This window comes from Passer domesticus, chromosome 27, assembly GCF_036417665.1.
Source record: "Passer domesticus isolate bPasDom1 chromosome 27, bPasDom1.hap1, whole genome shotgun sequence".
Classification (NCBI taxonomy): Eukaryota; Metazoa; Chordata; class Aves; order Passeriformes; family Passeridae; genus Passer; species Passer domesticus.
In genome coordinates, this window is record NC_087500.1 from 5,579,276 (window position 1) to 5,606,315 (window position 27,040).

At 44.1% G+C, this 27,040-nt stretch overlaps 1 protein-coding gene across 10 annotated transcripts in view; it reads right to left on the minus strand.

The window, feature by feature from the left end:
- TANC2 (tetratricopeptide repeat, ankyrin repeat and coiled-coil containing 2) overlaps positions 1-27,040 on the minus strand; it is a 151,976-nt gene that overhangs the window by 41,437 nt on the left and 83,499 nt on the right. For all 10 annotated transcript variants that reach the window (XM_064400126.1, XM_064400129.1, XM_064400133.1 and 7 more), the window contains 6 exons: positions 24,932-25,118; positions 16,825-17,088; positions 14,149-14,274; positions 9,708-9,989; positions 6,887-7,020; positions 1,476-1,707 (listed from right to left, as the gene is read on the minus strand). In XM_064400126.1, coding sequence (XP_064256196.1) covers positions 1,476-1,707; positions 6,887-7,020; positions 9,708-9,989; positions 14,149-14,274; positions 16,825-17,088; positions 24,932-25,118 — 1,225 coding nt within the window. The remainder of the gene's footprint in view (positions 1-1,475; positions 1,708-6,886; positions 7,021-9,707; positions 9,990-14,148; positions 14,275-16,824; positions 17,089-24,931; positions 25,119-27,040) is intronic.

Consider the following 27,040-nt stretch of genomic DNA (forward strand, 5'->3'; position numbering starts at 1 on the left):
CTGTTCATCTTGTTAGAGAACACTTGGTGCAAATTAGCTTGCCAGCACTCTCAGCCAGCAGGTTTGAAAAGTGGCAGTCTTGGTCAGCAGCTCCACTGGAGCTGGGCTGAGTGCAGAGCCCAAGAGGAAAGGAAAAAAAAAAGGTTTCACATAAAATTTTCCCACTTCTCAGAATTTAGGGCCAGATGGGGGTCAACCTCCTTGACAAGAAAAATAAGAATCCTCTGAAACACCCTGAAATCAAGAGCTGAAACATCTCCCAAGGAGCTACTGTAATAACCAAGAATTATTTTCCTCTAGAGCAGCGGTTCCTAAATGTATCCTTTTTCTTTTTCTTTTTGCCAAGAGTGATGATAGGAAAGAGCAACCACGCTCCTTCCACAGTGACATTTCTCCATGCCAGGAAAACCAACCACTGTCATGCTGTGCTGGCTCAACATATGCTTTGTGCCTGGTGGAACAGGGCAGGTTGGACCCAGATGCTGCTGCTCAAAGCTTGGACACAGTTTTGAAGAGCTGATTTGAACATCAGGGCTTTGAATCTGCCAGAAGCTGCAGCTACTTCATGTTGGATCTTACACTGTAGTGTGTAGGGCGGTAACAAAATTAACTGAACTATTTTTGCAGCCAAGATGCAGCACAGGCACAGTAATAAACATGATTCTGCAGGACAACAGTCTTGAACTCTGCAATGCTCTGACAGTTTTCATGGCAACGAGCAAAGATCTTAAATTTAGTGACTGTCATGATGAATTACTTATAACTTGCAGAGGGGAAGAAAGAAAAGAAGACAAAATCAATGCTGTATCAGAAAAAGCTCTGAGTCTGTTATCAGGATAAGGCTTGTCACCAGCTCCCCCTGAAGCTTTACACAGGGTGTCTACAGACTTGTATGATACCAGACCTTTGGTGAAAGCTTCAGATTCTCCAAAACCCACTGAACAGTGACAGGGAAAGGGACAAAAAGTCACCCCTACACAAATAAATCAGAACATTTTCCTGTAAGCAGCGCTGTGAATGGAACTGGTTGCTTGTTTTCACCTTGAGAACTGCAATGACAGGTTTGGGATATGAAAGCAGCAAGAAAACGGAAGGCCAAATGGGGTACCGGGAAAAAATTCCTTTCTATGAGGGTGGGCAGGCCTTGGCACAGGTTGCCCAGAGAAGCTGTGGCTGCCCCTGGAAGTGTCCCAGGCCAGGCTGGATGGGGCTTGGAGGAGCCTGGGGAGGTGGAATGGAAGGTGTCCCTGCCATGGCAGGGGTGGAACGGGATGAGCTTTAAGGTCCCTTCCAACACAAACCATTCCATGAATTCTCAGCCTTCCCAGCTCCTCCAGATCCCACCTCTTCTCCTCACCTCGAGAAGCCACGCACACAGATTAATCCCACACCCACAATCCAACTAACCATCATTTAAAAAACCACAACAAAACAAGTTGCACGGGAGGCCGGGCCATGCCGAGGAAGAGCAGTACCTTTGTGCAGGCTCTCCAGGGGCTCCAGGACACCCCTGCGGAAGGAGGCCATGGGGTCCTGCACGCAGGAGCGGAGGCTGAGCAGGCTCTGCAGGTGCGGCTCGCGCAGCAGCTGCTCGCGGTACGCCGCGAACTGCGGCGAGCGGCACAGCAGCGCGGCCACGTTGTGCACGAACTCGGGCACCAGGCATGTGTAGGCGTTGTCAGCCTGGCAGTAGTGGTAAGCTACGACCTAGCAAAGAGAAAAGAGTGAAAAACTCCATGTTTTTCTTCATCAGAGCCATGCTGGGGCAGTTGTAAAAGCGGCGGTTTTTCATTTGGTGAGTCTGAGCTGTTCTGGCAGGTGAAGTCTTTAAGAGCAATGAGTGCTAACTAACTATGACAAGAATCCAGACAAATCAGTTGGTAAAAACAGGCACTGATCCTGAAAAATGACTGGACCTCCCGCTCGAGGAATAAATGAAATTAAGCCGTAGCTGTTTGCAGAGACTGACAGTGACAGTGGTTGACGTCTCTGAAGTGCTGTGCTGAGCTTGTGCTATGCTCTGAGTTCTGTTTAAGAACTGGGTGCCAGTAAAAACGTGTGATTGCTTTCTTGAACTTACTCTTTATTTGCTTTGTTTTCACATGTCAAGCTCTGTGGAACTGGACAGACAGCACTCCCTGAGTCCATCACAGTGAGGCAGCACCGTGGGTACAGATTCCCCTGAGCTGGGGGCGATGGCAGGCTCACTGTGCTTTACTCATACATTGTGATCCCACACTTCATTAAAAAAATTAATTCTATTAAAAAAAAAAAAAAAAAGTTCGGCTTTTCCCAGCTTTCCCCTGATTTTTCCAGCTCAGCAAACTCTGCTAGAACCCTGCTACATTCTGCCCACTTATTAAAATAAGCAGAAAACCAGTGATATCTTCTCAGGCCATGCTGCCAACTTTCTTGTTTTCTTTTGCAATATAAAAAAGGCCCTCAAAAACCTGTCTCTGCTTGTGAATCCCCTGGGAAGCTGCTCTGGCACCACTCCAGCACAGCTTCTCCTGCTCCCTTGCTGCCTCCAGCCTCAGGCACTGCCTGCCCATTTGGAATGAGCCTCTGCCAGGGCACAAAGCTTTTCTCCAGCTCCCATTCTGGACTGGGTTTTCTTTTCAAATATCACTGAGTATCCAAAAATATCCCAGCAAGGCAGGTGGGAGCAGTTCTGTACCAAAGCCACCACTGCCCTGGAGCACTGTAGCACAGAATGTTGCAAAATAAACTGCATTTTTGAACTTGGGAAGGACAATATAGCTGAAGACACTGAAAAGGAAAAGCTCCTCTGCAGCTCAGGGCAGCTGGGATGAAATGTGCCCATGGCTTTGGACATGATGAAGGCTTTCTGTCTGTCCACCTGCAAAACCTGTCCCTTAGACTGCAGGAGGCTCCAGGGTGGCCAGGATGGTACCAAGGAATGAACACACCAGGCTGTGGGGTCCTCACCCACTGCTGGTTCAGCACTGGCTTTTAATTTTCAAGATGAAATTACCCACGGGATATAATGCAGTAATTTCCTTTCCCAGTCAAAACGAGGTGTGACACATGCAGTGATGAGAAAGCTGGGCTGTTATTTCAAGCATCAAGCTCTAATACATGTATTTAAGTTTTAATGGATACCTCCAAATTCCTTACAGAATTTTTCCTACCAGACAGTTAAAATATAATTAATTCCCTTAGAGAACAGCACTATGTAAAGTAATTACAGAGGTAATGATTTCTTTTCATCAATCCTATTTATTTGGGGATTACAACTTGTGCATTTCATAGAATGAAGTTTGCAAGTTGCCATTCCTTGATATCAGGTTCCACTAACAGAAATTACTCTGATTTCCTATGCAGTTTGTGTGTAGACACAAAAATAAAGTCTCTTTTAATGAGAGACCAATTATTTTCTTCCAGGAATCTGAAGAGTCATGTCATGGAAAAAGGGTCATGTGTAATCATCATCACCATCAGATTTTGGGACACACATGCAATTACAACCCAATTAATTTCAGCCACTTCCCATGCATTACAGTTGGACTTGATGATCTTAAGAAGGCTTTTCAAACCTTAGCAATTCTATAATTCCCTGATTCCTGATCCCTGTGCTCGATTTCCTGGTGTATCAACTAAGCCTTATAACCAGTAGGATAAACACAATGTTTAATGGGTGGATCTGAAGCTAAAGCAGTAAGCAAAGAAAGATTCTGGGAACTCAACCAAAGCAAAGGCAGAATGACGTTCTTAGAAAATGCAACCTGAGCCAGAATTTCATCTTGATGTTATTTATTCTCTTGTGACATTTTCTCTATCTTCAAATCACAGAGAGGCTGCCAAAAGCCAGTGCTGGGTGTGGAGCCTGGTGCTGGAGCTGGGGCTGGGAATCAGGCTCCTCACTTACATGGAGCTGGGTGGGAAGCAGTTTTCTCACACTGTAAAACTTTTCAAGGTTTCCAATCCTGTTCCACCCTTGGGAATGAGAGCAGGTTAATGTGAGAAGTGAATGTAAGAGCCTCCAGGATGGCCAGGGGCTGGTGTGGATGGGACTCACCCCAAACAGGTTCAAATTGCTCTTTCTACCCTGTATTTGCTGAATGCCACTAATGCTCTGGGGAAGGTCCCTTTCCAATGATTTCACTTTTACAGTTCTCCAGCAATGCTTCTGAAACAGAATCTACTCCATTTAGGCAGCTTTCCTTTGCCATCACACCTCCTCTGTGGTTTGTCTTGGCTTCCTTCTGGAAGCATGTCACGCAAGGACAGCCAACCCCCTTGGACCAGCCTCCCAGACCCCTGAGCTCACAGCAACACCCCACTCCCTCCAGTGCTCTTAAAGGGCTTCAGCACTGTATTTCAACCTTTAACAAGATCTTTTTTTTTGACCCATAAATGCAGTGTAACACTTTGACCTGCCACTATGCCACATGCCAGGCACAATGCTGGCTGTGAAAATGGAAATGGCCGTTAGCACTGCATGTGACTGTGACCCAGAACGTGGCACGTGGTGACCCAGTTTATTGGGAATGCTCATTACCTTTACATAGCTGAGTATGCTGGTAAATGCTTTCTGAAACTCATTGGTGGCCCAGGGCATTGAGGCTCAGCAGCAATGAATCCCTCCACCTCTGTGTAGGGCAGGAGCACTCTGTTTTTGTATGCCTGCAGCAATGTTAGTGATGCTTTGGATATGGCTTGGAGGATGGGGACAAGAGCCTCTGGAGCCACCAGCTGTGTTCAGCATCAGAAAAAATGAACTAATGCAGTGGATGTGCAGCTCCTCCACCAGCTGCTCTGCACGGGGTACGACCCATTAGTGCAGCTGAGCTGGGTTTCAGGTCCATTTGTTTAAGTGCTGCAACCACAAGCCACCACACAGCATCCAGGAACCCAAAGAATAAAGCTGTTCAATGGGTTAGTTAAAACTGGGTAGCCAGTCCATTAAAAATCCTCTGTGAGTAAAGGATAAACCTTCAGGGAAAAGGAAAGGTCAGCATGGCAGGACCGGGTTGAGCTTCTGCTTGCCAGTCAGCAGTTACTTAGTTCTAAAATTAATGATTTGTTCATCTCTGACATTAAGAGCTGAATGCAAACTTTGCCCCCAAGAATTTACTGTACAAAAACCAGGCATAAAAGTACAACCCTGAGTAATCCAGAGGAGGAAAATCAACTGTTTGCTCACCTTTCATTTCTGTCATCATAGATACACAACTTCTGAATATTGGGATAAGTGACATTTTCAGAGGGAAGGGGAGTGGGTGAGAGGACAACGAGCTTCCCACCAGCATTCTGGAGCCTGTGCCAGCCATTACCTAAGACTGTTTGTATATTATTAATCTGCTTTTGTAACAATCTGCATTTCTGCAGCACAGGGACCTCAGTCCAATCTGAGAACATTCTGCTCTGCTCAGTGCAGGCAGAGGTGGAACATCTGCACACAGCTTTCTCCAGCTCCTCACATATGGTTCATCTAGCTCCTAAAATAACCCTGACAATTGTGGTTGTCCATCACTGTCAACACTTTCTTCTGTGCTTCAATTCTTACTTCAGTGTAAACATAACTATAAAACACACATATCCAAGAAATACTTTTCCATCCAGATAGACTGAAGGACCTTAAAACCCTTCCTAAAGAGTCTGCAGCCAAGGTACAACAACCCATTTTTACTTTAATTTTGGCTGTAAGGATTGTTTTTAGCACTTTCTCCAGTGATCAGAGATGCAAAAAAATCTTCAGTGAGTGTTCTATGCTGTGGATGTGACACAGTGTTTGAAAGAGCCATATTCCTTACCTTTTTCAGGAGGAAACCAGCTAAAACAGCATCCATTTATCAATTACATACCCAGCAGGATGACTTAAGCACTCAGGGGAAGTGATAGATGAGGTATTTTAAGCAGAGATAGCACACTTTACTGCCCTTTCTGGTAGTCTGCAGAGCTTCAGGTTTACAAGGAATACAATGACTAATGAAACCTGAACAAAACCAGACCTGGGCACTGCATTCCTTTCAAGAACTCCATGTGGAAGAGGAGAGTATCAAATCTTAGTAGTTGTTTATGCAGCACATGCTACCTGCCTGGCCATCTGCGTGCAGCAGGAAAGCAGACAGGACAAGACAGTATCTGGCACAAAAAGCCAAGCAAAACACAAAGAACAAAGACTTTTCTTGCTATTTTCCTCTCCAAAGTGGGAGCAGGTGACAGGAAAGCATTACCTGCTCCTATCCTCCCAAAAGGTGAGGGAGGAGCAAGAGCAAACTCCTTGGATTTCAAAGCAATAGAATGGCACCTTCCCACCACTACAGAATTAGGGTTAAGTCTCAGTAATACAATAAAATTCAAGCTGTAAATCTTACGTACATAAGTGACAGTGTTCCATATGTTCCATACAAACCATTCCTGCCAAAACAGCAAGTAATTTGTGTATTGTTCCAAAGGCTATGGTCTACTTTGGAGAATTTTCCAAAAAATTCCCAAGTGCACACACAGCATTAACACTCAGCTTGTGCCTTCCCCAAACACAGTACCTGCCCTTTTCAAGCTAAACACTGCTCAATCACTGGGCAATTTTATTCTCAGCGCTGAAGAAAAACCACAACTATTTCAATAATTAATTCAATAACTGTGTCATATCCTAACATTTGCAATGTAAAGCAGGGTGGCTGTGCAAGACAAACCCTCAGAGTAACAGGGAAGTGTATTTGATGTAGAGTCTTATTTTAGAGAAACAACTTTCCCAAGTACTAAAACTCCTTTCCAGAAATCTCTCTCTAGAGGCACCCCAAGTGAGCATGCGAACACATGGATTTTTCCAAGCGGGAGAAGTTCCAAGCAGTGCCACTTTTCCCAAAGAGTGCCACTAAAGCTGTCCTTTTCCCAAGGAGCCCCCAGGTTGCCCCACCTGTGATGCCAGCCTCCTCATGGCCTCCTCCTGGCGCCGGCGCATCTCGGGGGTGCCGGGGCAGCTCCCACTGGCGATGGACGTGTGGGCAGAAGGAGGCTGAGCCAAGGGCAGCTCCCTGTTGGCATCCACATCTGAAAGAGGTTAAGACAAGCACTGAGATTATTATTAAAAACCAGGCAGCTGCTGTTTCATGTGCACGGCGGTTAAAATACTTCCCACAAATACTCTGGTTGGGATTTCAGGGGTTTCCGGGCCGGAGGCTTCTCAAGAAACTTCTTTTGGAAGCAGAAAAGGATCACTAAGAAAAAGCTTTGAGTTTGTCTTATTCATCTTCTCCCACTGTAATTTCATTGACTTCAAAATAATGACAATAATGGAGTGAACTGGGCCCTCTGGCAGGCTCTGCCTTCAGGTTTGGTGGATTTGAGTGCAGAGCTCTCCTGCTCTCCACTTCTGCCAACAGACCTTCCCTTGTTATGAACAATCACTGGTTAATTTGGTTCCAAGTCCTCCTTCAGCACAGACAGCCAATTTTTCTGAATTACAGGCTTATTTTCTAACATAAATAAACGAAGAGCCCCAGCTAATACAGCCATCTGAAGCCCATTAATTTAATCAGGGGGAGAGGAGCAGGAGCAGCACAAGGATCTGGAAAAGGCTTGCAAGCAAATAATAAATTATCCTGGAATCATCTCTGGCAAGTTTAACTGTGTCCTAGTGCACTTTGACTGCCTCTTTTGCCTGGTAAAGCAGAAATTGGCTTTACCAGCAGACTGCTACAGAAGCTCATCCACCTGGCCTTTGTGGGTAACATTTCCAAACTATTTTTATTTTCATTACAAAGTACTCATATAGAGGGTTTTTGACTGACACCACAACAGGCAGCACTTGGTGATGTCTAATTATTGATTACTTTAAGAACACCACCACTCTGAAGTGCAGTCTGTGCTGGCAGAGGATTCTCCTGACTGGATTGCTGCAGTGCATCCCTGAGCTTGACTGGAAATAATCATGCAAACAATGACCCATTTAATGGCAAACAACAGAGGAGAACGACTGCTGCCTCCATAATTAAACCCTCAATGTGTTAGAATGAGGCACCTTCTTGATTCTGAGCATACCACCACTGTCACCTGTATTAATTTTCTGAGTGAGGAATTAGAAGTATGAGGCTGCATTGAAGCCAGTTTAATTAGCTGATTGCACAACTGCTATAGCAGAGTCAGACCACCTGATTAGCACATATTAATTAGCATAGATTTAATAAGCATAATAGATTTTTTTCAGCATGTGGAAAAAGAAATGACAAAGAAACTTATCACAAAATCAGAGATGAATCATAGAATATCCTGAATTGGAAGGGACCCACAAGGATCTTGCAGAATAATTATTATCTTCTATAGCTAGACTTGTGATCTCTTTAGGAAATAAAATCTAATTAATTACTGATTCTGAAGGTTTCTATCCTAATAACTAACACTGAGGAATCATTCAGCTTCCAACTCCAGGGACACACCAGAGTGAACTAAACAATTTGTTAGGGGGGACCAAGGGTGAACAAAGGGTGCAAGACACCCCATGTGAGAAATCCAGCTTTTAGTCCAGAAGGAGTTTAGCACAGCCTTATCTTTAATGTCCACCATCATCCTAAGGAGACTGGGGACACAGCACTGCAGAGCTGTGGTTAAAATATAGAAACAAGCCCTGCTTTCACTACACATTGTTTATTTAGCTCTGACAAGTGACACTGTTCAACATGCCAATCCCGGTGACATTTCAGCTCTTCCGACAGGGCAAGAGCACAGCATTTCCAGTAAACAGATTTAACTGCAGCTTCACTGAGATACAGTGACCTACATCCTTAAAGATACCTTCAGGTACCTAACTCAGTATTTTTAGTCCTGTCTTACTCACTCACTGAAAGCTGAGTGATTTTAAAATGTTGTCATCTCTACCTGCAAACCTGCCACTGTGTAGTGATGGGAATTGGATGGGACCAGAGGAGGGAGAGCAATCTTGGGTCCTGAGCCTACAGGGGCTCGAGACCTGCATGGAATATTTACACCATGATTCAAGGAGATAAACAATCTGTATGGGAAGAAGAATGCATTGGCATGGATTCATAATCATAGAATATTAGCTGCCTGATCCAGCTGGAGATGTCCTCAGCAGGGGGACTGGACAACATGACCTTTAAAGGTCCCTTCAAACCCAAACTATTCTGTGATTCTATGATTCTAAAACTGGAGTCTTCCCAGCCAGAGAAAGTCTGTGATGTTTCTAAGCCAGACAAGTCAGAGACAGACTATTCTGACTCTTCAAAAAGCAGCTTTGGAACAGGAGCAGTATAAAAGCTTCCTGTAACAGCAGAGGGACTTTATACAAGGGCATGGAGGGATAGGACAAGAGGGAATGGCTGAAGGAAGGTAGATTTAGATTAGGAAGAATATAGATTAGGTATTAGGAAGAAATTGTTCCCTGTGAGGGTGGGGAGGCCCTGGAACAGGTTTGGCTGTGGGTGCCCCATCTCTGAAGTATCCAAGGCCAGGCTGGATGAGGCTTGGAGCAACCTGGGATAGTGGAAGGCGCCTGTGCCTACAGCAGGGGGTGGGAATCAGATAATCTTTCAAGTCCTTTCCAACCCAAACCATTCAGGACTTCTATGACACATTTCTCAAAGGTCCTTCCTTTGCTTGACAACAAAGACGTGACAACAAAGACTAAGCTGATTCCTTGGGCCTGAAGAGAAACTGGATTATTTCAGCCAAGGTCACTCTACAAGCTGACGTAAAAACTCTGAATTTTGGAGACCCCTTACGTTTTGGAGAGGCGTGGGGGCTGTCTGAGGCAATCTGCCTCATCCTGGTGCCGTGGCAGCTGAGCGCCACCAGCCTGGAGATGATGGCGGTTTTGCCGAAGCCGATGTTGCCGACGATGACCACGCCGCGGTTGACGCTGGCGTTGGAGCTCTGCAGCTGCGCGTCGATCTCGTGGAACACCCAGTCCCGGCCCACGAACACGGACTCCGTGGTGATGCTGGGCACCTCGAAGAGCAGCGGCTTCAGGGAGATGTCGGGGGGTCTGTAGGGAGCGAAGCGCACTGGAAAGGGAGACACGGGAAGAATGTCAACGTCCAGTTACCGTCACATTTGCTGGAAAAATCCCTTCGCCAGGATTTCGCTCCTGGGAAGCTGAGAAGCATCAGAGAAAAAGGAAAACAGCAAATCTCATTTGCTTCTCCTGTGTTTTGCTGCTTTAGAATGTGGTTTGAAGGTTGTTTATCCAACAGGTGGTTTCATGTGAATTGTTTTTACTTATCGACCAATCACAGCCAAGCTGTGTTAAGGCTCTGCAAAGGAGTTTTTCAATAGTATCTTTCAGCCTCCTATCTGCATCCTTTCTGTATTCTTTAATATTCTTTAGTATCGTTTAATTTAGTATTCTTAACATAATATTAATCATAAAATAATAAATTAGCTTTCTAAGAACCTGGAGTCAGATACATCATTCCTTCAATGTTGGGGCACCCTGAAAATACAAGGCAGATGGGAAAGCAGAGTTTGGAAATGGATGTTTATCTCACACAGAAATCTTTCTGTTACAAAAGGTGAAAACACAACACAATTCTGTATCACCCACAGGTTTGTTGTGAAAGCATCTGTCTCATCCACAGTATTTTCCAGGGCATTGAAGATTTTACAGGGAGTAGCTTAGAGCTGGGGAAAAATTGTGGCTGGAGAAATTAATTTTCTTCTTAAATCCACCACCTTTGAAGGCCCTGGGCAGAATGCTGCACTCTGGGAGACAGAACTGATGGCTGAACATGGAGACACACAATGTCTGTTCACCTGTTCAGTCTAAGGAGCCCACAACAATCTCAGCACCTCCAAGTGTTAATTCAATCTAAGCAAAGTTATTTCAATTCTTCTGGAGTAAATAAATTAAGGCAGATTGTTGACAGGATATTCCTGTTTGGCAATTAAAATATCTTCTCTTTTCACTGAGAAATGAACCATAAAGTTATCAAGAAGAGCAAGAAATACCTCCCCAACAGACCATGTGTGCTGGTGCTGAAGAAATACTGTGCAACTTCTGTAGAGCCCAAGCAACAAATTAAAATACTGAACTGAACACTGCCCACTATATGCAACTGGGCTCTTCCCTGCTGCTGAAAACTTCAATTCAAGAGACCCAGATCTGGGTGTATCATATTAAACTAAGCAAATGTCTGACTTTATTTCCTTTACTTGCTTTAGTCTGCAACTTTTGGATAGGAGGGAAAATTTCTTCACTTAAAGAGCTGTTCAGCCCTGGCACAGGCTGCCCAGGGCAGTGGTGGAATCCCCATCCCTGGAGGGATTTAAAAGGATGTGGCAGTTGGGGACATGGCTCAGTGGTGGCCTTATGCAGTGCTTAATGGTTGGATTTGATGAACTTACTGGATGCATTTCAACCTTTATGATTCTGTGATTCTTTCAAGGGTCATCTTAAACATGGGATGAAACCAGTTCCTTTTTTTCCACAGCCTCTGTGTCTAAAAAGGCTAAGCTATTTTTTAGTTTCTAAGAAGCACATGAAACTCTCTTACCCACAAGGCAACAGTATTAAACACATACTGTGAGGAAAATCCCTTGAAAATTATAAAAACAACTTAACATACGTTTAGTGCCATACTACATATACAGATCCACAATATATTGGGGAAGTTGGAACTCTCCCTTCCTCCATCCCAAACATCACCCAAAAATCTTGGTTCTTTCCATCCTGCAACACTTTTGCTTTCTGGAGAAGAAAACCCATGGTACATCACAGCCATCAGCTTGTGCCTTGGGTTACAGCAACCTGAAAAGCCTCAGATCCCCAGGGATGAAAATGGGGAAAGCAAAAATTGCCTTCCCCATCCTATCAAAAAGCTGCCACTGGGATGAATCCTTATCACACTCTTAGTGTTGGATTCCTCTATTGCTCCCCTGCTTAAAATAATTGATTTAACAAAAAATAGCAGAGACAATCTCCCATTTAGTCCCTCTCACTGGGATTTTGGAACACTGGGAACAGACAGTGGGCTGTAATGGGTCCCCCAACATTGGGCCATGAATGTCTTCACAATTTCAGCCCAGTGCCAAGATTAGGGAGATTAAAATTAAACACAAGTTTAGGATTTCCAGCTGGAACAAAGAGTTGCAGTTTGTATCAGTCCAGATTGATGCAATTTCACAGCAATAGCTGCAAAATGCAGCATTTCAGGGAAGAGCCCCCCCCTTGCATATGCAATGACATGAAAACATTTCCAAATAGTGATGGTTTGCTTTTTCACATCTTCTTCTCCCTCTCTTTTTAACAACAGCACAGCATCTCAGGTAAGATAAGAAACAAACTTAAAAAAATTGAAACACTGCTGCTATTCTCATGCAACTGTCACAAAAAGGGGGAAAAAAAGCCAAAACACAGAAGGAAAATATGTAGTACTACAAGGGTTTCAAAAGTGTGTCTGGAAAACAATTTGATTCTGTTCCTACAATAAAGTTGAATGTTTTGGATGCAATCACTGCAAATTACACAGCCTTGGCAAGCTCCTGCCTCTGAACATATGGAAATTTGGTCTGTCAAACTTTGCTTTCTCCACTTACTGCCTGCTAATGCACTTCTAGAACTGCCTCAGCAGCCAGGAGGATTTCATTGCAGAAATCCAAAACTCACAAACCCATTCTTTGGGGGGCTCATGTGTTTGGTAGAAAGTCCTGCCAGGCTGTACCAGGTCGAGCATGTTGGGTGAAAACCCATCCTGTGCTTTCCAGTTTCACACCCTAAGATGGTGGGCTCCAAAAATCCCCTAGAGAACAGGAAAGTTTCAGGTATGGCCAAAGGAAACCCCTCATCTCTGCACAGGGGAAAATAAACCAGTCCCATGGCACAGAAACAACCTGAAAATATCCAAATGAGCTTTCTCAGCCACTTACTCATCTGTGCAACAAAAAATGATGGGGCTGAAGCATTAGTCTGGTGATCTGCTGCAGACTCAGGACTGTCACAGTAACAGCTCAAGCACGTGGTGGAAGACTGAGCTCAGATTAAAAGAGGGATGTAAGTTGAAGGGTGGGCTGAAATCCCAAGGAGATGGTGCAAACTGAGCTAGAGCTGCCTGGGAATAATAAGCAAAACACTAAAATGTCAGCCCTGGCTCCTCTTCTCATTGCTAACGTCTTGTTTGTGGAATTTGCCACAAAGAACCACAAAAATTTCCCCTTCAAAAGGCTTTTTAGAACTCAAAGAGCTGCCTGAATACAGGCATTGTGAGCAGCCCTACAAGCAGTGGCTGAGCTGGTGGTCCCAGCACTGCACTGGGCTCCTTCCCCACTGGCACAGTGCAGAATGCAAGGGGGAACTGCAATCCCTGGCCTTGACTGAAAAAATAAGACAAAACAGTAGCAGTCCATAAAATTTCTCATTTTTAATAACTTATAAAATTATTAAGCCTGAGGAGCCCAGCTGAGAGCTGGGGGTATTCATCCTGGAGAAGAGACAAGAGAAGGCTCTGGGATGATCTTCCAGTGCCTAAAGATGCTCCAAGAGAGCAGGAGAGGGACTTTGGACAAGGGACAGGACAGAGGGCAGGGCTGGAAGAGATATTAGGAAGGAATTGCCCCCTGTGAGGGTGGTGAGGCTCTGAGACAGAGCAGCTGTCTGCCCCTGGATCCCTGGCAGTGCCCAAGCCAGGTTGGGCAGGGCTGGGAGCACCTGGGCCAGCGGAAGGCGTCCCTGCCATGGCAGGGGTGGCACTGGATGGGCTTTAAGATCCTTTTCAACCCAAACCATTCTGGTTTTCACATGGACATGTGTAGCCATGATATTTTAGTGAGAAATCCTCTGCTAGGATTTTTCCCGTCCTGAGGAGCTGAGAGCCTCAGGAAAGAAATGTCAACAATAACTGTGTGCTGCTGTGGAAGGCCACAGGTGCATCTTCCATTGGTCCATGTGGATTGTTTTCAATTAGTGACCAATCACAGCCCCCTGTGCCAAGGCTGTGAGCAGTCACAGGATTTTGTTATTGATTCCTATTCTATTCTTGTCTTGGTAGCCTTCTGATCTTCTCTCTGTTTTTTTGGTATGGTTTTAATGTAGTAGTTTAATATAACATAACAAATCAGCCTTCTGATGAAAACAGAGCCAAGCCTCGTGTCCTCACACAAGGGGTTGCTGAGACAAGAGACACGGATGAAGTTGCCACCCCCAGGACTGAAGCCCCCAGGTGCTCCTACCTCGCAGGTCCTGCTGCGCCCGCGCGCTGGCCACGCTCTGCCGCGGCATCCGCAGCGACGTGCGCAGGGGAGTGTGTCTCTGCTCGTCCAGGTAAGCCAGGTCTTCCAGGTGGGCTGAGCTGGTGGCTGCCACAACAAAGCAAAGAGGTACATCATGCCTGCCTTTTGGATCTCATGCTCTGGTGACTGTATTTTTATTGTTTTTAATGAAATTTTAATGAGAATATATGGAGATGTAAGTACCGCGAGACAACGGAGCTGACGTGAACCAAGAACCATTTTGGTGATTTTTTTTCTCATGCTTCATTGGTATTTGCTCTGGTCTGGTCTCCTGTTGGTGTTCCCAAATAAATGAAGATACCTCCAACTATCCCAAGGTGCTCCAAGCCCTCTGCAACCCAGCTCTGGACATTTCCAGGGATCCAGGGGCAGCCACAGCTGCTCTGGGCACCCTGTGCCAGGGCCTGCCCACCCTCACAGGGAAGAATGTGTTGTAAGAATTGCTCCCAGTTGTAAACTGCCCAGTGGCAGCAGGGGCACAATACATTTAGTGACTGTACTTTGTAAGCTGCTATAAAAATGGGTGGTTTTGTGCTGTTTTGGAAGATATTTGGGAAGAATATTAAAAAAAATAAAAAAAAGGAGGAAAAAAAAGCCAGCAGGTGTAAGTGCTGCTATGCTTTGCTTCCCAAGAACAGACTTTATACAAGCTCAACTGTTTTTAAGAAAAAAAAAAAAGAAAAAAAAAGGGAAAAACCTGTTTCAGCAAAGCTGTGAATTCATGATTACCTTAAAACGTGGAATACCACTAAAAGAAAGGCAACTTTTTCCCCATTCCCAGCTATACTGTCTCCACATTGATGACCTTGAGGCTCAAAATTAATATACCTATTTTCTGGTGGGTTAATTTTCAGTTGGATTAGTCAACTAATCTGGTTTATCAAGTGGTTACCCAACGTGTGTCACTGGAGCAAGGACATGGAATTGGCAGCTCAGCATTAACTCTTTGAGCAATGTCACATTTGCAGACAGACTTAACTCTGCAACTACACTTGGCTTCCCTTTCTCATTATTCAGGCACAAAGATAATGAGGTTAAACTCTTTGGTGAACATCACCCATATAAATTCACTACCTAAATATTCTGGTGCCATAAGCATAGAGAAGCTCATATGTGATCATTTGATGATAAAATGTTAAGGCAAATCTTGAATCCTCATCATACTTACTTCCATGATTTAACCTGAGACATGAACTGTGTTAGCTGACATAGTACTTCAAAGCAGCAAAATCTCTACCAAAAAATAAACATCTAGAAGGAGAAGCTGCTCCTGAATTTTACTGGATAGATAGTTTCCTCTTGAAATACTATTTGCCTTGAAGTGCACTAAGCAAGTCAACAACTTCCAAAGACAATGAAATGAACACACATGTATTTAAATTTATGGTGTCCAGCCTACTCTGTTTGCTGTGGAAGATGTTTACACAGTGTCCTTTATAAGGAATTAATCCAAAGCAAGCAGGCTATGGAAGCAGAGTTTCTGAGTTTTTTCTATCCCCTCTCTTCAGCCTGGAATTTCAGGTTTTCAGTCTGTGCTGCACCTCCATGCTCTGGGCTTGTACTTCACCATCTATAAATCTAATTTCTGCACTGCTTTTAGGTCTGTGACCGGCCAAAGCGGGATTAAAAAGGAAAACTAATCCAGTTATGCAATGCAGCCTGGTTCACCAAGGGATGCTGATTTAACAGACCATATCCCAGGCTCTTTGGGGTATCTCTCACAAGTGTCTCTGGGTTTTCTGGAGCAGTATCCGCCAGGACTCAGAATTCAAAGTGTGGATTTCTCCACATGTCTACACAGACACGTTTTAACCCAGAGAAGTTACCCAGCAAGAAAAAAATATGGGGCAATAAAGGAACAGGGAGTAATTCCAGACAAGCAGCTTTGCAGCAAAGCTTTAATATTTCTAATCCCATCTCTTTTTTCTGCCCTGCTGTTACCAGCTTCAGGGGAATGCTCAGCAGGCTGGTAAAAGGCATCAATAAGGTATGGCACAGCATCATTTAGAAATGTTTCAAAGAACAAACACAAATGTAAATGAAATTAATGTTGATTTAATGCCAAGACAAAAAATGTCAGTCACTAGCAAACGCCAGGTGCAGTGAGGTGTGAGATGTTTGGGGCACAGTCCACCAGGAGCAACAGGACCCAGAGCAGATCTTCTGTAGACAGAAAGTACCACGATTCTCTTAACTCCAGAGCTGTTAAGCTCTTCAGAAAACATGAGAGAGGTTATTTTACTTGCAATGAATCCTTTGAAACAGTAGGAATGGCTATGATGTCATGGCACCTTAAACCCAAGACATTTGCATTGTAATGACAGTAAAGAATCTGGCTTTTTCTTTTTAAACATATACTCCTGTAATCTTGTACAATTTTATAAGAAAGTGATCATAAACTGCTGAAATAACCATTGAACACCATCAGAAACAGTTTTCCATGGAGGAATTTTTCATTTAGAACCAGTAAGTCAAACAAAAACCCATTTTTGCCATTCTTAAGTATGATGACTCCAGGAAGGAGATTTCTTCTCGGATAAGGAAACACAAGAAGGGCTGTGGCATCTGTGTGCTGTGTCTGGCTCTGACCTAAAGGCACAAACATAAATTTCTTACCTGCTACTGAATTTGGCCGTGGCATAAGGTACAGAGGAATTGACTGCACTGACTGGGACAGGACTGTCTCCAGGTTCCTCTCGGGGATTTTGTTGAGGCTGTAGGTGGAGGCTGACATGTTCTCATCCACACGGTACAGGCACGAGTCCATGCTGGATTTCTGGGATTGCCACTGTTTCAGGTTCCCCCCAGATCCAAGTTCCTTACTGCTTTCCCCTCCATATTTAGTACGTTCCACATTTTCAGAGTAACTTGTCAATGTAGCTTGAAGGAAGAAATTATAAACAGAATTAGTAACAAAGAAAGAATGGCTTGAACACACGCTGCTCAATGCTGAGCTGAGCCATGCAAGAGCCAAAAATGATCTTCATCATATTTTCCATATCCGCATAAATCAGAGATTATGGATTTTAGTTTAATGATACTGTTTCTGCTTACGACTTCTAAAAGAACATTTAAGCTCTAATGTTTTGGCTCATACTGTTAAAAGCCATTTGTAATTACAAAGAGTATTAAAAATTCTGTGCTGCATTGTATTCAAATACACCATTCCAGAAAGAACAGAAATTATTTAGGAGGAAACATTACCATGGCTCCTCATGTCTTTTAATTGGCATCACAGTTTCTACCTTTCCTTTTCCAGGGAATGTTGGCAGAAGTTTGCCAGGTCTTACAAGGTCTGACACTGAGAAGCCTCCACTGACCTGCCTGAACAACCAGCCCCCATGGAATGGTTTGGTTCAGAAACTGAACTCCTTATCTCATTTGACTGACAGTAAGTTTTTATGAAGCTTTAACTGTGATCCACTCAGCTTCCCCTATATTATTTCATTTTACAGATGAGGATGGTTGCTATATTGACTTTCCTACTAGGAAGTGACAACACTCAATTGATCCAGAACACCCCCATGTTCTCCCCATTTGTATTTTCTCTTCTGGATTACAGTGTAGTTACCCCCTGGCTGTAAATTCCTTTGGCCTATTGACTTTTCTCTCATCTTTACTGCCCAATGTATTCATTCAAGGTCATAATCTTAGTCACAAATTGGGACAAGGTCCCAACACTCACACCAGCTTATCTGAGTGTGCTGGAGAATCACAGAATGGTTTGGGTTGGAAGGGACCTTACAGACCCCCTGCCACCCCCTGCCACCATCCCAGGGTGGTCCAAGCCCTCCCCACCCTGGCCTTGGACACTGCCAGGAGCAGGGCAGAGGCAACCTGGGATAGTGGAAGCAACCTGGGACAGTGGAAGCCACAGCTTTTCTGGGAAACCTTTTCCTTATCCATCCTAACCAACCCCACAACAGCTTCAATCTTCACCCCTATTTCTATGGCTTGATCAGTATTGGGTTTCTTTCTAAGGAGTGAGCTCAGTATTTTTGCATCCCATCAAATGTTTCAAAATTTAGTTGCTTGCAACGTATTTTGGAATTTGAAACCAACACATGAAACTGCTAAGAACTGGTATTTGTTTGTTGGCATTTGTACACAGGCTTGCTGTCAGGTAAACATATTTATGATTTAGGATAAGAAAATCAGATAAAACCAGAAAACAGCTATTCACACATTTCTCTTGCTTCCTCAAATTGGCTGAGAAATATCTGTGAAATGATTCTCTATAAAAAAACTCCATTTCAAAGACCGGGTTTGCAGGGCAAGGCATGCCATGTTTTCTATTCACAGAAAAAAATCCCCATTGATCCATTAGGATCCGTTAATTTTAAAAGCCTATATCAGTATGTGTCTAATTAGTCTTTGTAGAAACAAATCAGCAGCTGACATCAGTCATCTTCCAACACATCAAACTGAGGAAAAACAAAATAACCATGTGTCAAAATAAGTTTTCTTTAAGTGAAACAACAAAAAAGAAAAAAGAGCTATTAAGTCCTGCTGCCCCTTTTTCTAATCAACAATTTGTGTTCATTCTAAACATAATTTTCTCTAGTTTACACTAAAGCTGTTTTATGTGCAAACTCATCATTGAATCAGATATTTAGGACTGTTCCCTGTGGATTAATTTACCTGCTGAACAGCCCTGGATGATCTAAGTGCTGCTGCACATGCTGAAGTGATGGCTCTATGGATTTAATCTCTTCTAGGAGCTATTTTAAACCAAAATAATTTTACTTCCATTAAAAAGCAAAAGCATCAGGTTAGCTGTGAGTCAGCAACATGAACTGACGTGCTGAGCACATCTCCCATAGTGTGACCCCCAGAGCTGCTCAGACACTGCACCTTCACAGTGCCAACTGGAGAAAGCACATTTCAGAAAGATAATTCAAAAAAATTTACGTTACTTGCAACTAAAATGTTGAGTGATACTCAGGGGAGAAAAGTTGTGAACACCAGATTGGCAGATAAATACAATGGAAATGCAAAGATTTGGGCAGCCCTGAAATGGTCAGGGAGTTGGATCAGGTGATCACTGTAGGTCCCCTGACAGTGAAATATTCTATTCTATTCTATTCTATTCTATTCTATTCTATTCTATTCTATTCTATTCTATTCTATTCTATTCTATTCTATTCTATTCTATTCTATTCTATCCCATCCCATCCCATCCCATCCCATCCCATCCCATCCCATCCCATCCCATCCCATCCCATCCCATCCCATCCCATCCCATCCCCTTCTTTTCCATTCCATTCTGACAGGATGAGAGGAAAAAGCCTCAAGTTGCACCAAGGAAGGTGAAGGTTGGACATTAGGGAAAATTTCTTCATTGAAAGGATGGTGAAGTCCTGGAACAGGCTCTCCAGGTCAGTGATGGAATAACCATCCCTGGAAACATTCCAAAAACGTGGATGTGGCACCTGGGGACACTGCAAGGGGACTGAAATTAGCTGGTCCTTAAAGGTCCCTTCCAACACAAACCACTCTATAATTCTATGATTTTTAAACACATGCACACCTCATTAATCAAAAGCTCAAAAAAAATTGCAACCTTTGAACTGACAGCGTGCTCTAAACTGGGAAGAGATCAAATGATGAACTGATGAACTCAAATCCATCAAAGAGCAGGAATTTTTGCTTTAAGCCATCTGCAGAGAGGCAGATCCTTCAACCCCAGTCTCCAGGGGACAGGTGGGACACGCTGGGGGTGCCACAGCAGGAACCCACCGGGGCACTGGAGGCTACAGAAGGACACTTGAGGCTCTTCAATTGCTAAATCCAGACAAAAAAGAGCAGCCCTGGTGAAACAAAACCAGAACCTTGCATTGCCTGGGCCCCACTCCATTGGATCATACCAACCAGTGAGCTGGGAACAAACAAGACACTGCAAGGATGGAGAAGGATGGGACAGTGTGTGAATCACACACAGAACAAGAGAAACCTGACACAAACAGCTGAGGTTCTCTATAGCACCCAAGTAATACCACAGGGACATAAATATAGACATGTGTGCATATAGAGCTGTGTATTTATGGATACATAGCTGTGTCTCCAGTCTCACGCTGTTTAATGTGAGCACAGACAGAATTTGAGGCATCCAGATCATCTGACTGCTGGAAAGCACATAATGAATGATATCCCATGGAAAGCCCCTCGGATGGGTGTGCAGGCAGTGTGGTGCCCGTCCACAATCCTGTCTGCAGCTTTTTCCTGGGATTTGCTGAATCTCTGTGTCCATGATCCCACCCACAGCACCCAGCACCAGCTCCAAGCAGCTCTGCAGGCACATGGACTGTGGTGCCAGGAGGGAATACTCTCCAGAAGTGCTGGAGTCACTTCACAATCCCACCCTGCTTTGAGCACTCCAGATTTACTCCTGTGTTTCCTCTGTCAAACTTTCCTTTTCCAATGTGGCTCGTTTCCCTTGGAAACAGAAGTTCTGATTAGAACTTTTTGCTAATAACATGGGTGAAATATTTTAATTTCTTTGGGGAAATAACAGAGCTGTACTGAAGCAGCAGCAGCCCCCCCAGACAGCACCTCAGCACTACAAACTGCACTACACTTCTCAAGACAGTTTTGTATATTTACAGGCCACAAATATTATTTCTCATTTAGCAGCAAGCTGGCCTATGCCCTGGGTGCTTTTCAACTGAATGTGTTTCTAGTCAAACACGCAAGGGAATTTTTACCATCCCATCCAATTCTGTTTGAGGCAAAGACCATGCCTGGAAAACATCAACCTTTACATTCATCTTCCAGCTGTAACTGTGGGAGAAGCAGTTTTTGTAGGTCCCACGTGACAGTGACCAACATCTGTATCATTAATTATATGTAAAGATTTATAGTGCCTCAAGTAAGAAACAGGGATTTTGTTGATTTAAAGAAATAACTGCGGCAAAGCAATGAGCTTTCATATGCTGCACTGCAACGAGCTCCAAACCCAGCCTGAATTAACCTCATTTCACTTCAGCACCTCTTGCCTCATTTCATTAGAGATGTCCCAGCTAACACGTACAAGTTGGCAAGGAGTGAAATAAATTTTTTACCCTAATCTACATAAGCCTCCATAAACTCAGCCACAGAAGGATACACCTAAATATAGCCACATCACCCCAGACCACTCCAGCTGCCAAACAGAAAAATTTGGCAGGCAGGAAGTGTAAGTCCAAACTGTTCCCAAGGGCCAGCAGCAGCCTCGTGCAGTCACACGCTGTCTGTGCCCCAAAAACCTTGGTGCCCTTTAGAACATTATTCTCTGCTGGACACCACCAGGCAGTGAGTTTATGGCATCTCCATACAAAAAAAAAAAAACAACCCCAAAAGCCCTGAGGTCTGTCCTGCTCAAGGCTTGAGGCCAAAATCCACACCACTTGCTGGATGTTTAACTTCTCTATCAACAGTGGTCTCAAATAGGAGAAAAAGACAATTACAATTGTTGTCTTAATTCACATAAACAATCCCACAAATAGACAGACATTAAACAGGTAAAGCCATTTCTGTGTCAGGCCTGGGGGTGTTATAAATCATGGTGAGCTTGCAAAATGTCCTAAAACATAACGAAAAATACCTCGACAGTAGCATCACCTGACCCTAAATCCGTTCTGTGCTAAATCTGAATTCCCTGCTGCACCAGCTGACAAGCAGGATGAGGAATGGGATAAAGAATGGGATGACAAATGGGATGATTGCCTTGCAGGGCTCTATCCTGGCTGCTACCCAGGCTGGAAATGCAAGGTCTGGGTAAAACAGTTCTGCAGGAGAGCAGACCCTTCCACCTCCTGGGCCCAGCTCCCTGCAAGCACTGTGAGACAGAACAGCTAGCACAGCTTCTGTTTAGAAACTGCAGATTATTACTTGCAGAAACAAGGTAATTACTGTTTTAAGCACACTCCACTACTGTAACCATGAAAGAAATCTGTTAAAAAGGTCCCAACTCTAATAGAGGTAGCAGCCTTAATGATCTTTACCAAAACATCAACTCTCTTTGGGGAATGAACCCAACTAGAAGCCATTGGGAGTCAGAAAAAGATCTGTAATTCTCAGAAATGTTATTCATTATTAACAGAGCATTTCATAATACTGATGAGAATGTCAGAATTCAAATGCTTTAACTGTAAGATCACAAAAATATTTAACCTGAGTTAAATTTATCTTGATGTGTCTTTTGAGCTTTGTTCCCTTCTCAAAGCAGATGAAGTTGGAAACAAATCCATCTTGTTTCATTGTCAGCAGCATCTATTCTGCTTAGCAGCATCTATTTTGCTTAGCAGGCACTTGGACAAATTTATTAACAAACCTATTTTTAACCCAGAAACACATACATCTGTAGAAGGCAGCATCTTGATGAAAGCTTAGGAATAAAAGGAAAAAAATAGCAAAAAAAAAAAGAGTAACTGGAAGAAGCTACAGGCCAGGGATTCCCAGGAGGGAACAGGGCTATTTTATATGTTATTTTCCATCAAGGAAATACACAAAATCTAAGTGAAGACATCTTGTCCATACAGTACCAGACCCGTGCACCTCACTGAAGCAGCGGGGCCAGAGGACTTCCAGTGCTCCCTTTGAAGCTGCTTTCCCCTCAAAGCTATGTCCCTGCACAGGATGATCCCCTGACACTTCAGCAGGGAACAGAGTGCAGATCATCACAGGGAAAAAGCGTGGCCCCATTTCAACTCGGGGTATGAACACACTCCTACAGGAGGATGCCACATGGAAAACAGCCACTCCTCAGGAGAATGCTGCTAATGATATAAAGTGCTGCTTGAACTTCACTTGGATAAGCTTTGCATACTGGCAAGAAAAGTTTGCTGGTTATTTCAAAGGACTGCTAAGACTGGTGGAGGTTTGCCTGTATTCTGCTGCATTCCAGCAGCAAAGTTTCCAAGCTCACACTGGAGGGGCTGTGAGGTGCAAAGTTCCCTCAGAGCAGCACATGATTCTTTGACCAGTTTTCTTTTCAGTAGCAGATTTTTGAACATTAACAGTTGGCTGCTTTTACATAGTGAGAGCCAAAAAATCCTGGAAGCTATTCAGAGGTTACAGTCAGGTCAGAATTTTCACCAGCCATTCTGTTTTATATGGAAAGGATTCCATGGCATCAGGAGAAAGGGCTGACTTGCTCCTACCTCTGCTCTTGTCTCACCTTCTCCCCCATTCCCACTGCTTTTATTTTACAAATAAAGAATATCTGAATTTTGAAGATCTGGACCTTGTAAAATTTTTTTTTTAATCCTTTCAACCTTTGCTCAGCTCTTAGAACCAAGTGACAGCTTGGGCAGAGGCAGGACCCAGCTGGGATCAAACACCCACGTGTGCTCACTGTGACCCTCAGCCCAGCCCAGCTTTGGGGCTGGATGTGGGAGAAGCTGCAGCTCTGCTGGTGGGATATGGTGAGCAGGGAAGTGAGGGGGTGGGATCCTGCAGTGACTTTGCCCAGGATTCATTAACCTACTTTGGCACACAGCTCAGAATAGCTCACCCATTTGCATTTTAAGATCATGCAGGCAGAAGTGCTGCAAGGGTTGCTGTGGCATCCAGGAGCTGAACTAAGCCCAGATTCCCTGATCAGCCAAGCAAAATGTTAACCACTAGTGCAACTAACCTCCCAAAATTATCAACCTGCCTTTCTTTTTTTTTAAAACACTACATAAATTGTTAGCAAAATAAAATCTTCTTAAGCTGGGGAAATACTCAACCTAGAATATATAGCAAAGACACCCAAGTGACAATCATCCTGTTTGATATCATACAAACATTAATGTTTTCCACTGTGCCTGGACAGGTACTGAACAAAATTAATCTGCGTATATTTTCTTCAGATTCTTTACACCTGCAACAGATCACTCAAATGAGAAACCTGCTACAGCACCTACCGAAATTCACTGAAATTTGTGATAATTTAGTTCAGCTCCTCCTGCCCAAGGCTTCCTCTTGCACCATTTAAACAATTTCCAAAAGTAAATTAATTGATGTGAAGTTATCAACCTCATACATCCCACTTTTCACCAACTACTATATAGTTTTACCTATGAGGAATGGAAGATGGAGGGGTACAGATAACCTTGGTCATTGCAGTATAAACCTGAATAATGTAAAACCATTCCCTAATTAGCAAATACAGATAAATAATGTTATCTCAGTAGAGCACTGCATCCAGCTCTGGGGTCCCCATGAAACAGGTGGGGTGAGTCCAGAGCATCACTGAGTTGATGACATGCCTGAAATCCCTCTGCTCTGGAGCCAGGCTGGGAGAGCAGGGGATTTTCAGCCTGGAGAACAGAAGGTCCAGGGAAACCTCAGAGCCCCTTCTGGTGTCTAAGGGGGCTCCAAGAGAGCTGGAGAGGGACTTGGGACAAGGGCCTGGAGTGGCAGGATGAGGGGGAATGGCTCCCACTGCCAGAGGGCGGGGCTGGATGGGATACTGGGAAGGGATTGTTCCCTGGGAGGGTGGGCAGGCCCTGGCACAGGGTGCCCAGAGTGGCTGTCCCTGCATCCCTGGCAGCGCCCAAGGCCAGGCTGGACAGGACTTCACCTGGGACAGTGGAAGGAGTCCCTGCCATGGCAGGGCGTGGAACTGGATGATCTTTAAGATCCCTTCCAACTCAAACCAGGGATTCTCTGACTACTTGTTAGAGCAGCCCAGCACACTGAGGGCTCCGCCAGCAGCAGCGAGGAGGAAGAGGAGGATGAAGAGCACGATGATGCTCACCGATGATGCCGCTGTCTCTGCTCTCCAGCGTGGACGTGGGGCTGGTGACAGCCCCGTAGGTGCAGTCCTTGGCCGTGACGCTGGCGCTGACGGGGGGCAGCGTGGAGCAGGGGCTGCTGGCGGGCGGCGAGGCCGTGCTGCTGGTCAGCGTGGAGCAGGGGCTGATGCGCTGCGTCACCGCCGAGCTCTGCAAAGCAAAAACAGCCCATCACTCACCACGGGGGGAAAGGCTGGCTGCAGCTCACACTTTAGGATTTGCTTTGTCTGGTGAGGCTGAAAAGCGCTTTGCAGTTTGGAATGGAAACGTCAGCCGGGCTGCCCCCCACCTGGGGCAGACACTGGGCTCGTTTTCTCCTTCACGCCTCAGAGATCCCTGACTGCCTCCGTGTGCAATAGGAGCCACAGGAAACATAAACAGCAGTATTTATCAAAAGCCTGATTCCACTCTTGATCAGGAGTTTTGGTTGTTTTTTAGCACCAAAAAGCTTGAAAGAAAAAAGCAAATAAGCAAAAAACCGTTACAGAAAGGTAAATTTGGTGCCTCTGTTAAAGTGGTGAGCTCTGTGATTCCATACTTGATCGGGAGTTTTGGTTTTTAGCACCGAACTGAAAGCTTGAAAGAAAAAAGCACAAATAAGCAAAAACCATGACAGAAAGGTAAATTTGGTGCCTCTGTTGAAGTGGTGAGCTCTGTGATTCCATACTTGATCGGGAATTTTGGTTTTTAGCACCGAACTGAAAGCTTGAAAGAAAAAAGCACAAATAAGCAAAAAATGTGACAGAAAGGTACATTTGGTGCCTCTGTTAAAGTGGAGAGCTCTGGGGTGGGAAACACACAGTGTGATCTCACCTTTACTTACAGTTACAGTCACCACATCCAGGAAATCCTGCAAAGACCTCTAGGCCATTCCCATCTGCTCAGAATCCTTGTGGGGCTGCAATTTTTATTTTGCCCAATAAATGTTTCCTCCATTCCAGGAAAACAACAGAGATCTTTTCTCCAGATACCAGATGGCCTTTCCCTGCCCAGGCATGCTTTCCCCACCAGATGAAGTTTAAACAAACCCTCAATAATATGGAAAATAAAGCAGCAGAAAGAAGATGAAGTTTTAAAAGTGATTTTTGGTAAGACCCTATAGGAACCTGGTGGAGTTTATCCATCTGATCCTGTGCAGGGAGATGCATTTATTAAAAACCCAAAATCATTCTTGAATTCAATCTGATATATGACAGAGCCCTTGTTTTAACTGCAGGCCACTGGATACAGAAGATCCTCTGGAAAAGCTTCATTACCTGTCATGCACTTTCTCTCTCTTTCCATATCCTCATACTGCAAGTTTTTCAGATACTTAAATATACCACTGATTTTTCTAAATCTGCTTTTAATTTTACAAAATTATTTCTAGCTCATTCATTGTAGTGGCCAAATTAAAAACTATTTGTGTGCCATATTCAATGAAAATATTCCATTTTTTTTTCTTTTAAATTGACAGGGTTTATTATTATTATTCATAATACCAACCTAACACAGGGCTCTTCTTGGCTTGTGTCACACAGATGTTTTCACCCATCACAGTGGAACTATCTTGTGATTTATCACAGCTGACGGGACTCCATCAGCACACCTCAGCCATCTAATCAGTTTTTCCCAATATTTTCTTTAACTCGTTGACAATCCAATGAACTGCATCAAGTTTAAGGTCATATAATTGGGGAGCTTTGGACAAGGAAGGCCAAGGGTGCATGTGGAAGAGTCATGGTGGCAGGGGAATGAAGCTTCTCTGCCCAGCTCTGCTCAGTTCCATGTCCTTTTTATGTTGGGAATTGTACAGAGAATTCCAGGTGGGGAATAACCCAACCCCATCTCAGCTGGGCCTGCTTGAATCAGGTTGGTTTAGATGAAGAAGTGCCTGTCAATCTCAAACTACAGCATCTGATCAGCTTACATATGGGATCTTCAAGAATGCAAAGCTTTATTACTATTATAAATTCTTTACGGTGGAGATTTTCTATATCTTTGTTTTAACTGTCATTTTAAACAAATCCCCACTGAAACTTATCTCAGTACAAAATAACATTCACTAACTTTAAAACACGAAATCATTGCAC